Source organism: Ovis aries, chromosome 21, assembly GCF_016772045.2.
Source record: "Ovis aries strain OAR_USU_Benz2616 breed Rambouillet chromosome 21, ARS-UI_Ramb_v3.0, whole genome shotgun sequence".
NCBI classification, from domain to species: domain Eukaryota; kingdom Metazoa; phylum Chordata; class Mammalia; order Artiodactyla; family Bovidae; genus Ovis; species Ovis aries.
Window position 1 is genome coordinate 42002199 of NC_056074.1, and position 12460 is coordinate 42014658.

Below are 12460 nucleotides of genomic sequence, written 5' to 3' on the forward strand. Positions count from 1 at the left end.
TACTTGGCAATATTTTTAGCACTCAGTGAAGTACATTTTGTACAAAGTACAGAAAGTACAAATGGGGGATAGATGCTATTTTCTTCTGTGTAATCTGCATTTCTCTGATGGAAAGATGTTACAGGTTAAATCCCGTTACAATGAAAACTACAAAATGAAAATACTAGAGACAGTTTTTGACTCTTGCTGATGGCCTGACGCGGGGCGGGACACACCCTAGGGAGGAGTATTAGGTACGGTCACTCCTTCCCTAACTGCAAGACACCCTTCTGATCACCCCATGGCCTTAGCCCTACACTCCAGCGGTCCCCTCTCCCCAGTGGCCCACAAATTCCTAATGGACAGGGACTCCACCTTTTCTTTATTGTTGGTCTTTCCCAACAAATCCTGGTGCTCACGATACTTTGTGGATGGCAGGACTAAATAAACACTCCTGCGCCAGGAAGCTCAAGGAGCGACCAAGGGCGAACGAGCCTGGTGAGTCCAGACCCAGGTCTGTGACTCCAGAAGTGGGGAGATGGGCTACGGCACTAGGTAGGATGCCCAGTGGGCTGCAGTGCCCCCCAAAGATTAACTTCGTGTGCTTTCTTCCCCCAAAGGACACTAAGAACAGAACAAGTTCTATGATCTGATATTCTGCATGTTGATACTTCATCGGAAGAGACAAATAAGGACTTTGGAGACCGCACTGAAGTCTGCAGTAACGGGATTTGACCTGGACACACTTCTAGACAACCGTGGTTATTTCTAAGCTGTTATTACTTGGACTGTATCTTCTTAGGGAGATACAGTTAAGGGGTTATTGAGCCAACACAAGTCCCTCTCCCTTGCCTAATGGTGCTCTCAATAACAGCAAGTCACCTCACCTCACTTACCAACTGCCTTAGCTCCCAAGGCCATTTCTTTTAAACAAAGTAGCGTCATTAGGTAGAAATAAGCTCTAGGAATAACTTCCCCGCCCTGCCCACTCCATTCTGCCCCCAGTGCATCGTTGCTCCTCCCGTCAGAGCACCATCAGGAAGGCCAGATGGACCTGTGCCACACTCAGCCCTCTGTTCTGTTTCCTCAGTACAGAATGTTCGGGCCCCTCGATCCTGCAGGTAAGAAGGGCAGGAAATCAAAAACCAAGCAGGCTGAATATTCACAGAAAGGTGAGGGAAGCGGCTGCCCGCAGAGAGAGCCACCGAAAAAGAGGCCTTTCTGTCCAGGGAGAGAGGAAGTAAGACTTAACTTGGGATCTCTTGGGATTTTATCAGAGGCACAGGCTTATTCAAAGCAGATATTAAAATACAATATAGAAATATTTAACATGACTCTGAGTTCTTCACCAACTAGCTTGTACATTAATAAAAAGTAGCTTTCAATAAGTTATAAAATAAAGGTAAGTTTTAACATTTATTAGAAATTTGAACACTAACTAACATTATTTAATATTAAATAATTGTTTTAAATTTTTCATTTTCAACACTACTGTGGTCATGTATTTTTAAAATCAGCTTACATGAGTACATGAAACCTGCATGGAAGAAATACTATGAAATCTGGAAGAACCCTAGAGAACAAATGAGGGTAAAGACGAAAGAAAGCTGGGCAGAGACACAGATGAATATCGGGCACCTGGGGTTCGCTACGCTCTTCTGGTCTACTTCTATATGCATATGAAATTCTCCGTAATAAAATGTTTTTAAAAATAAACACTGAAACTTCAAGACCTAAGAAGTCAGAATGCACCAAATATGCTACAGAAGACGCCCAATGCTAGGAATAAACTAAAGACTCCTGAATTGTATACTCAAATAAGTGACTGTATGCTACAAAGAGAGAAGATATCCAATAATAATAAAATACACTGTCACTGGTTTCCTGCCATCTTTCTTGTTCTTTTCTTCCTAGTCTGGGCTTGGTTTTCAAGAGAATCTATAAGTATTCATTATAATCCAAGTATTCAACAGCTCTGCTGTAGGAAACAGGCTAAAGTCGTAGTAATAAAAAAGGGGGTGTGGTTTATATTTTGTTTTAAAGTCAGGGAAGAATTTAAAAGCTGAAACAGATTTTTGGTTGGCCAAGCACCTCTAAATTTAAAACCTAAATTCCTAAAAGCCTGCACACTATTGGCTGGGTAATAAGATGAGACCAAATAGGACTCTGACTTTTCACTTTACATACGCCTATACTTAGAAAGGATTTAAAGGCATGCTATTCTGCAGTAAATATTTTTGGTACAAGGTTTCAGATGTTACTTTTCTGACAAAATCACATTTAAAGGATTTCTTACTATGAAGAAGACTATGAAGAAAGTAAGTTACCTAAATATTCCACAATATAACAGGGTTATTTCTTTACATTTGTTTAAGCCAAATAAACTCTCATTGCTCGGGCAGTTGTTAATAAAAGATTCTGCTAATGATGAGGGAACTAGTTCAATGATTAAACTACTTTAATAAAGCCACATTTGCTGGATGAAACAAAAGCAGCATCTGGATTTTCCCTGGTCTGTGTATGTGTGGCTGTGTGTGTAAATAAATGAGAGTGGCATACAGTTACTTCAATATCATGTATAAAACCTGAAACATTCATCTTCACAGTGCGTTTAAAGACCCACTACTGCATTAGCTGCTTGTGGGTAGGTTGGGGAAAAGTGATGAACCAACTGAGAAAGAAGACTGACATGTCCTCACTAGTATACTAAGTTGGAAATGCTGTTTAAAATCAAATCATCAATTACAGATAATGTCAGGAGGAAGGTGTACCATGTTAAATATGATGGTGGCTACAGAGATAAAAAGATACAAATGGGAATCTACGCACAATAAGGGAAAGCATCATTCATCTATTGTCTCTTTTAAAGGCTCCTTCTTATAAAACAAAAGATTAAGTTGGCTGCAGCCTTTTAATAAAAGAGCTTTGGGATCCATCAATGAGTAACTAAGGAAGAATAAGCCAAATGTTAGCTAGACTCAGCTTCTAGGGCATCTAAGGTTTGGTCTGGGAAAACCTTCTCCCTCTCCAGCAGAGGGTCTCCTGCTGAACTGAGCCCCAAGGGACTCTGGGCCACCAGGCTTCACCCTGAGTCACAGGATGGCTGCACCACCCTGAGTACTCAGTCACTACGAGGCTTGTCAGGTCCTGGAGGGCCATGGGCTTCCTGATTGTACTGCCTGTGGTTCTGAAGATGACTAAGACGAGAGAAGAGGTTCTCAATGTGAGGGCTACACCTGTTGCCGTCCCTGTTAACCAAGGTGGCAGGAATGCACGGCAGGAATATGGCTCTTCAGTAACCTTTTGCAGGATGTTTTCTCCTCAATATCATGGACCCTAACCTTCTGAAAACATTCTGTATTTATTGCTCCTACGGCTTCTTCTGCCATGTCCTGAAAATATATTACAGAACACATTAAATTGTGAGGTGACAATGCAATGATCTAAAGCATAGCTCGTGTGACTATTTAGTGAACACACAGGGGTAGGGAGAATTGAAACAGACAATGATTTCTAACGTTTCACTGGAGTCTCTAGAGTGTGTTCCATCTACTCAAGGACCAATCTAAGACAGTCTGATCCCGCTGAACTCTGCAAAACCAGATGATGTGATGAATATCGAGAGGAGACTGGAACTTCTAAAAGGCTCCAGGCAGACCTAAACTAGGAGGAAGACAGGTGAGTGCAAGGTCAGGTAGAGAAGGCGGCTTTCCGAAGGTGACTTCTCAAAACTGAGGTCTAATCCCAGGTGGCCTGCCGCCCCAGGACTCTGACGGCTTCGGGTTCCTTCGGCACGAGCGCCCCAAGGTTGACTGGCAGGCAGCATGTTTCCAGGGACAGATCCTGTGCATGCTCCCATGTCAGAGCAGCACTGCTGAGCTCCATAAGGCCTGGGGTGGGGAGAAGGACCCTGCGTGATAAGGGCAGAGAAGGGAGTGTCCAACTCCAACCACAACATCAATATGTACGTGGCATTTCCTGAAGGCCGAAAATGGCGTGAGAGAAGCAGCAGCTGAATACTGGACATGAATTTTCAAGCTGAGGCCCATAAACGTCTATAATTACTAAATGTTTGTCATTTTCTACTGAGGAAACAGAAGAAAGGGATCTGATTTGCCTGGGACTGAAAAAAAAACAACCACCCCAAAGTGATATATTCAATACATAACATTCTGAAATCTTAATTACTGTAGCTTTTTAAGCAAGCACAAACTGTAGCTGGTGCTACTTAACAAAAGCATTACAACTTTGTTTTTCTTAAAAAACATTTCTTGAAACCAAGAACTAAAAGAAAGAAATTAAAGCCGTAGAGAATGCTCCAACTTCAGAGGACTCATACTATACCGTGAATCGTGTCTGTCACCTGGAAACCAGAGTGCTCCAGGCACGATCGCATGGACAAGCCTGCAGCAAAGAACACATGCACATACAGCTCAAGTCGTACATCACCCCGCGCCCTTCACGCCGCCCAGCACAAAGACGCTCCCTCCCGAGAGGGCGGGCTGCAGCCACACCAGCGTTCCGGGGGCCAGGCATCTGCCCTGGCTTCATGCTAGAAACCCCAAACATTTAAGACCAGCAAGACAAAAGACACTTTGCATATGTCAAAATTAGACACAGTAGCCTGTGGTTTATTTCGTTATCAAAAGAAGGCACCAAAGCAGGTATGGAAGGTGGTACCAGGGTAGGGGGCAATTTGGCAACTGCCTTTGGAGAGGATTCATGGGAGAAAGGCTGAGTGAGACCAAATGGGAACACGCAATACCAGAAAAATGCTTCACTTCCAGGAGGAAGGTTTTGACTGCTTTATAATAGATACATCATGCTCAACATAGATGGGGAGTTTTTAAAGTAGAGTAAATTAGGTCACAATGACCTAATACAATGAGAAAAAAAATTCAATGCGCCTTGCTCATGTGGTGGGAGCGTGTGCCCAGCCACTGGGGACCGAGCTGGGCTCTCTGTGAAGCATGGCAGCCACCCCATCTCGGCTCCAGGGCCAAGTGCTGCTAGCAGGCGGCTTCTCAGGGAGCCAGCAGTTTATTGCTGACTACCTGTGGGCTGCTCCAGATTTTATCATGCCTGAATTTTCAATTAAGCTGGGGTTAAGAGAAGACAGGGATGGTGACTTTTGGTTTTCTGGATTCAAAAAAGACTGTGCCCCAGATGGTGCTTTTTGAGTCCCTGAGACATATCTGCGTTGTGCCTTGATGCCTTTCATTTTATTATGGTTAGTACTCCAACAAGCACTAATATTAGCCTTCTATTACTCAGAGAACAAAAACAAAAGTTCCCCAGACAACACTCGAGAGATCTAGGGTGTGTTACAAACGTTCAGGCCTGTGAGGCCGTTGGGAAAGGCCAGGCGGAATCTCTCCATTCATGCAGAGAAGGGACCGGCTCCACACAGTCACTGTTCTGACAGAGGCGAGGACAAAGCCTCCTGAGACTTCCGCCCACTGGCACAGGTCACACTGAAGGAACAATACGTACTGACATTTGTGTCTTCCACAATTCATGATAAATAAGCAAACTGGTTATTTGTAATCAGCCAAACTCGCTTCTGGGAAAAGGCTGCTGCTGGACGGTGCAGAGCGCATGTTCCTTCCCAGAAACCAGAAAGGAAAAAAATCACGTTACATTGGCAGCTGATGTCATCAGTTCAAGCTCTCTTCTAGCAATTATACCTCTTCCCACAATCGCAAAGACTCAACCAGGGCTTCTCAAGGCTTCTACTCAGCAGTCCTGCCTGCTTTAGTTACAGTCGATTTCATGGTTAATTTCACTTTTCATCGTCAGTTTCCAGCTAAGGAGGATAACCTCCTTTTCATTAAAGTTAGAGCTGGCCCATGGGAAATAGGCACTAAATGCTACTGACGTACACTGTTTGAAGATCAGACCAATATTTTTATGTTTAATAATCTCCTACAAACAATATTGTGTGGTGTGGCAGTTTTTCAAGCTGTATGTGTCTGATCTTGTTTCATTCTCAAAAGGGCCCATTTTCCTCTTGTCCAATGCAGGACTTTTCATGTGCCCCTAAAATTAACACGAATCCTGAATAGAACCTCCAGGAGGGTTCAGCTGGGAAGTCTGCTTCTGATTCATCTCGTGGAGAAATGGGGGCTGGCAGAGACAGCTGTGTGGGGACAGAACTGTTGGCTTTAAACCCGCCGGGAGGCTTCACCTTGGCTGTCTATTGTTTAGCCCGTGGTGAGCTGCACCACAGAGCATCTCAGGGCTGCTATGGAAACAAGGTCAGACATCTCACAATACCAAGATGAAGAATGAGAAAGCCAAGAAGCGTCTTATTATTTTAAACCAAGTTACTTGTGAATGATTGTAAATGCAAATTTTAAAAGTACTATTGAATATTCGATTCTCACAGAGCTAAAAAGTCCCAGAGCTGAAAACGAGGAGGAGAAAAGGAAAGAAGGGATGTGTGAAACACAACCAGGCTCTCATGTTATTAAGCCAAACAGCTCAACATTGAGAAAATATTACATAAGCTGATCACCACATGCTGTCATGATCTGTCGTGTTTCAAGGAAGGAGCTTATTCTAACCTACCTTGAAGGACATGAGAAATGCATTCATATGGCCAGTGTAGGAAATACCATAAGTGCACATACATGTACAGGGACGTGTGTGTGCTTTCCTCTAAGGCAGAGCGAAAAATAAGGCAAGCATGGCATATGTGTTGTGTATTTTGTCTTTAATCCATGCATTCATGAACGTAATATGACTTATTATTTGGGTTCCATATTTGATCAGCCACATCTCTTAACAAATGCAAATCCTGACAATTTACTATCAATTCTGGCCATTTTTTTGGTTATGATGGGAATATAACCTATAGACTACAGATACCCCTCCTCCCATTAGAGGCCAGATTCATTGTAAAGAGTTGATCAGCAATATGACCCAACAACAAAATGAGTAATAGACATCTTAAAATCTGACTTGAAAATATGAGAAGAGGAAGGACTCACATTTGTGGTAGAATCCTGGCCGCACGCCGTGAAAGCCCAGCTTTTAAAGCACAGGGCGCTGCGCTTGGATCGAGACTTACTGGCCGCTGAGTCTCCACCCTTAACTCCTCAACTCCTCCCTCTTAAACAGAAGTCCCTGCTCAGAGATCCTGAATTTCTCCCCTTCCTCATGCTGCCCAAGTGTCCAATGGCCAGCAGTTCACAAGGGCCATTAACGTCTGAAACTCTTAACTGGCAGCAAGGGCCCCTGCCAAACCCAGAAGAACGTGGGAACCAAAAATATTTGAGGCTGCAGGTTTCACAGTTTTTACTAAGCTCATACTTCAACAAAAGAAGTGTACTTGAACTAGGGCCTCAATCAAAAGTGTACTTGAACTTGAGTAATTATGTGAAAACATTGAGCCCATCTAGAAAGCAAAGGAACAGCTTTCTTCCTAACAAAAGCAAGTCTGTTGTCTACTGAGTCAACTGTGAGGCCACCCGACGTTTGCTCAGTGCCCATCTCGTGAGCAACCTGTTTCCCTCTCTACCCGTGTGCTTCCAAGCATGGCTTCTGCGCCTCCTCAGCAGATGCAGTTTTAGGAATGGAAACTGACAGCCTAGTAAAAATAGAATTGAGAAGCTAAATGCAGAGTGCTGCCCCCACCTCCCCCGTTAACATTGCGTGCAGAACATGCTCTGATCCATTAGCTCAGTAAAAAGTTAAATTCATTTTAAGTGGTGTCCATTATTCTCTATTTTTCTACTGAGTTACCCAATAATCTTTCTTTCCCTTTAAAAATAAACAGGGACAGAGAATTCTGTAAAATTCTATTTCCAGACATGTCTATTGCACTTAAGTACTATAAAGTAATATTTCTAGACTGCTAAAATTTCAAAAAAGACAGAATATTAACTACAGATGGTGAATCTTTATTTGGGGAAAAGAAAATTTCGGGGTGCATGGGCTGTGTTGCAGCTGGCTTTCTCTAAGTGGCCCGTCCCTAACACAGCATGCTCTAGAGCGGTGCTGACCAGCACAGCAGTAGCCAGCTACACGGGACTGTCTGTTTAAATGAACTAGAATTAAATAAAATGTAAAACCCCATTCCGCGGCTGCCCTTGCCACATTTCAAGCGTGCCTAACGGCCACAGGTGTCTGGTGACCGGCGTCCTGGACAGCACGGATCAGCATCTCATCCCCTCTGGACAGGGCCCTGGGACCCCGTCTGGCCCAGGGGGAGCACACAGGGCATGCTGAACACGCTCCTATTTAAGTTAAAACAGCAGCCTCAGGAATCAGAGGTAAATACTAGTCTTACTGCCTGCGATTCCAGGAGGCGGCTATTAAGGTATTTTAAAAGTGTTGCTTAAATGAAAGCATACAAAACAAATGAGCCAAAATGGGACTTCACCGTTACAGAGAGTCCTTAGCGGGAAAAATGGCTGAAAGTGGATTTCATTAAAAGACCCAAAAGGACGTAAACTGAGTATTTCAGGAACTTCTCTGAGACTGCAAGTTGATTAAATAAAAAAACTGAACCGCAGGGTCAGCGGGCAGGGCCAGGTGTGAGAACCCAACTCCACGGCAGCTCAGGTTTCCTCAGACGTGCGGGCTTGTTTCCAACCTCAGACCCTCACCCTCTAAGGGGAAGCTACCCAGTGGGAAGGTCTGGTCACATCATGACAATTTTTTAAGTGAGTTAACACTCAGAACGCCAAATTTATTATTTCTAAACATATGATTGATCATCACAGAGAATGGACATGACCTGCTTTTTAGACTGAGCTGAGGCTTCCCTGGTGGCTCTGAGGTTAAAGCATTTGCCTCCAATGCAGGAGACCTGGGTTCGATCCTGGGTCGGGAAGATCCCCGGGAGAAGGAAATGGCAACCCACTCCAGTATTCTTGCCTGGAGAATCCCCTGGACAGAGGAGCCTGGTAGGCTACAGTCCACGGGGTTGCAGAGAGTCGGACACGACTGAGCGACTTCACCTGAGAGAGACTAGTCTTAGAAAAAAAAAACTAAGTGAGAAAACTAACTTTCCATTTCACGAGGATCAAAACAGGCCCTTCCAAGGGAGATTTAAATGGGTATAAAAATCCTGCCGTTGCAATATACACACATTTATATGTGTGTTCAGTAAAATGATAAATTCATGTATAGGTTTGTTTTTTTTTAAATCCAGACATTTGGGATATAATTGGTGAAGACAATTCAACAAATAAGGCGCTTTAACTGAAAGTTAGATTCAATTATTTAAGTCATATAAAAATTCAGAAAGATTAAGAATCTAACAAACTCAAAGTTTTAAAAGAAATCTCAAAAGGAGGTACTTATAAATTCAGCTTCACTGAGCTTGCTCCTTTGCACTGGGGTTATCCTGTAGCCCCTTTCTGACGATGCTAAACAAACCATACCTTCCCCACGTTGGAACCTTACAACCTAAGTCTGAGCTGAAAATTCCAGTGTGGGGAAAATCTAGGCATCATCAAAGCCCTGTTACAGATTTGACCAACATGTACTTTTTCTGGACATAAAAGTGGTATTTGTACTAGTTTGCTAACAAATAGTAAGACAGAACTCACTTGGAATAATAAAGAAAAAACCCAGGGGTGCAGCCCGATTACAATAAAAGCAGTGTCTTTAAATAGTTCCCATACCACCACTAACACGTCTTAAATCTCCTCCCAGGTAATCAGGCCAAGAGGATGAGAACTGCGGCCAGGCTCCCCACCCCGAGCAGCCAAGGGACTCACCATCTTCAGGATAGCCCCGTACAGCCGCAGGAGCACCTTCCGAGGCTCGTCTCCAACTGTGGCCAGGGTGTCGGGCAAGGAGCACTGGAACAGCATGTTGCTGAGGCCACCTCTGCTGGAAACAAGAAGAGCGTAAGGAGCGGGACCTGAGGGCAAGCCACGTCACTCTTCTGGGGTAACTGGGCGAGAAGTCGGCTCCCGCCCACGATACCTGCCCTCACCTGAGTCCATTCCGTCCCTCAGGGAACCGGAAACACAGATGAGCTCCACAGCTCTTAGATCAATTCCACACGCAAACTCCCCATCGGTCCTCAAGGACAGCCACGAGGGAAGTGTTTTGTTTTTAATTTACTTTAATTGGAGGATAATTACCTTGTAACATTGTGCTAGCTTTTGACAATCACTGACATGAACTGGCCATAGGTATACCTGTGCCCCCCACCCCATCCCTCTGGACTGTTCCAGAGCACCGGCTTTAGGCACCCTGCTTCATGCATCGAACTTGCACTGGTCATCTATTTTATATATGGTAACGTGTAAGTTTCAACGCTATTATCATCCCACCCTCACCTTCTCCCACTGAAGCCAAAAGTCTGTTATTTACTGCTGTGTCTCCTTTGATGCCCTGCATGTAGGACCATCTTTCTAAATTCCATATATATGCGTTAATATACAGTATTTGTCTTTCTCTTCCTGACTTACTTCACTCTGTATAATAGGCTGCAGGTTCATCTACCTCATTAGAATGGCTTTTAATTGCATGTAGCATCTGCCTCAGAGAGGAACAAGGGGCAGAGACCCTCCTCAGCCATGGGAACTGGGGGTGGGGGTATCTCAGATGTATCCCTTCCAGTCCATGTTCATCTGTGACCCCAAATTCCCATCCTGTTCCCATCACTGCTGAGTTAAAATCTTGGAGCAATACCTAAACCATCCCCCCAGGGCTTTCCACTTGAAGTTGCAAGATCCACCCCTTCTCAACCAGAGTTGACTAACAGCCGTTTCAAACAATTTGCAACATTAAGAATTATTGGAGCTCTCAGAGGAAAGGGGAGACCTCAACACCCAAAACCTTTCACATGACTACTGAAGACGAGGAACAAGTTACAGGGGACACTTAACAGGAAAGCGTAGCCCTGGGGACAAACCACCTGCCTGGGTTAGAAATGATTAGTGCAGATACTGGAGACTTAAACGAAGAAACATAAAACACTACAGTTCGGAACTCAGGGCCCAAGGCGCCTCAACTATAGCAGGCGTCAGAGTCTAGTCAATAGATCGGGAAGAGCTACCACCTAGGCGAAGCGCGATGCTAGAAGCTCAGATAACACAAAACTGAAACAGGCTCTGGTCCTACCTCGAGAAACTTCCACTCCAGGGCAGAAAGCAGACATAAAACTATAAGAGAGACTGCAAAACTGCAGGACAGTGTCTAAACCAGAGGCTCAGCAAACCCTGACCGGCACCTGCCCGTCAGATGCAGCTGTGCCACACGGCAATGCCGTGCCTGTGCAACTTCTGGAGACAAAGTCATGAGCCAGTTGGAGCACGGCTTTCTAGAACAGCAGCCCTGTCTCCAGAGACTGATGCCTCTCTCCCTACTCTATCCACCAGCAGTCCAGTGAAACTACGCTCCCCAAGGGAGGCTAAAATACAAACCACAACAGAGCCGTCACACACCCAGACAGGGCTCATGGCACACGGTGAGAGGCACCGCCAAGAACCAGTCCAAGAGAGAGAGTTCAGTTTGTGTGCCGAAGAGAGATTAACTGGGAGAACTTTTTATCTGGAGGTGTAAACGCTCTGCACTAACCGTGACACAGACTCGTGCCCAGTTCTGCTCCCAGGGCGGACGTTCTCCACCCTTCCTGCGTTAGAGGAGCTGGGCTGTGCCCAGGGGGCAGCCTGCCTCACATTAGGACTGTACTTAGCAGCCGCCTCTACAGCCGTCCAGGCCTGTGTGACCAAGTGCCAGCACACAGAGCGTAAAGGAAGGGCCTGAAACCAGCAACGGACCCGCTTACACGCTGGGCCCCGCCCCCCGTCCATCCTGCAGTGTGCACCGACTCCCAGGTCGATTCCGCGATGACGCTGGTGTCTTCGGGGACACCCCTCTGTGAGCAGCGGCTCCCGTGTCACCGGGTTCTGGCGGCAGGCAGACCTGCCCATGTGCTGTGGTACCAACCCACCCGCTCCCGTCCTCACCTCTTTGGGCAATGCCGGCACCAGCCTCGTGGTCCCGCCTCAGCGTGCCAACCCAGAGGTCAGGGCCCTGGCACAGCTTAGCAGGGCCCTCAGAGGTAGACCCACAGAGCTGGGGCCCTCCTCTCAGCTTCCAGGATCTTGTCCCTCCTCCCTCGCTTCCCCAGCCCCGGGAGGCTGCCCCTGCACACTTAGTGCCCTTATCGTACTCACGTGTGCCCCTGTTTTGCTTTTCTGGTTCTCCGCCTGTTCACCCAATTTCCTAATTCTCTAGGTCTGCTGAAATACCCAGTGTCGTTTCCATTTTCTTGCCAGGATCCTGACTAGCACATGTGGCCAGAGCTGCGGCGGCGTCTCAGACCATGAGGTTAAGGGCCACATCCCAGGAACGGCGCAGCCATCAGCTGCGAGGGATGAGCATCCCCACTGATCCAGGGGCACTGCTGCACCGGCTCGGCCTGGCTACTCCCAGGCCTCTTCAATGCACGAAGGAAGCGGATTTCTAGGTGGTTTAAGCTACTGTGACTCTGGGGTCCTCTGTCATAAGC

The 12460-nt window shown here is 45.8% G+C and overlaps 1 protein-coding gene across 21 annotated transcripts in view; it reads right to left on the reverse strand.

Annotated features, from left to right (window-relative positions):
• Positions 1 to 12460, reverse strand: part of CHKA (choline kinase alpha) — a 57694-nt gene that overhangs the window by 23534 nt on the left and 21700 nt on the right. For all 21 annotated transcript variants that reach the window (XR_009597952.1, XM_027959911.2, XM_027959910.2 and 18 more), the window contains one exon: positions 9711 to 9822. Coding sequence is in view for 20 of the 21 variants with exons in the window: in XM_027959911.2 (XP_027815712.1) it covers positions 9711 to 9822 (112 nt within the window). In the remaining variant the exon portion in view is untranslated. The remainder of the gene's footprint in view (positions 1 to 9710; positions 9823 to 12460) is intronic.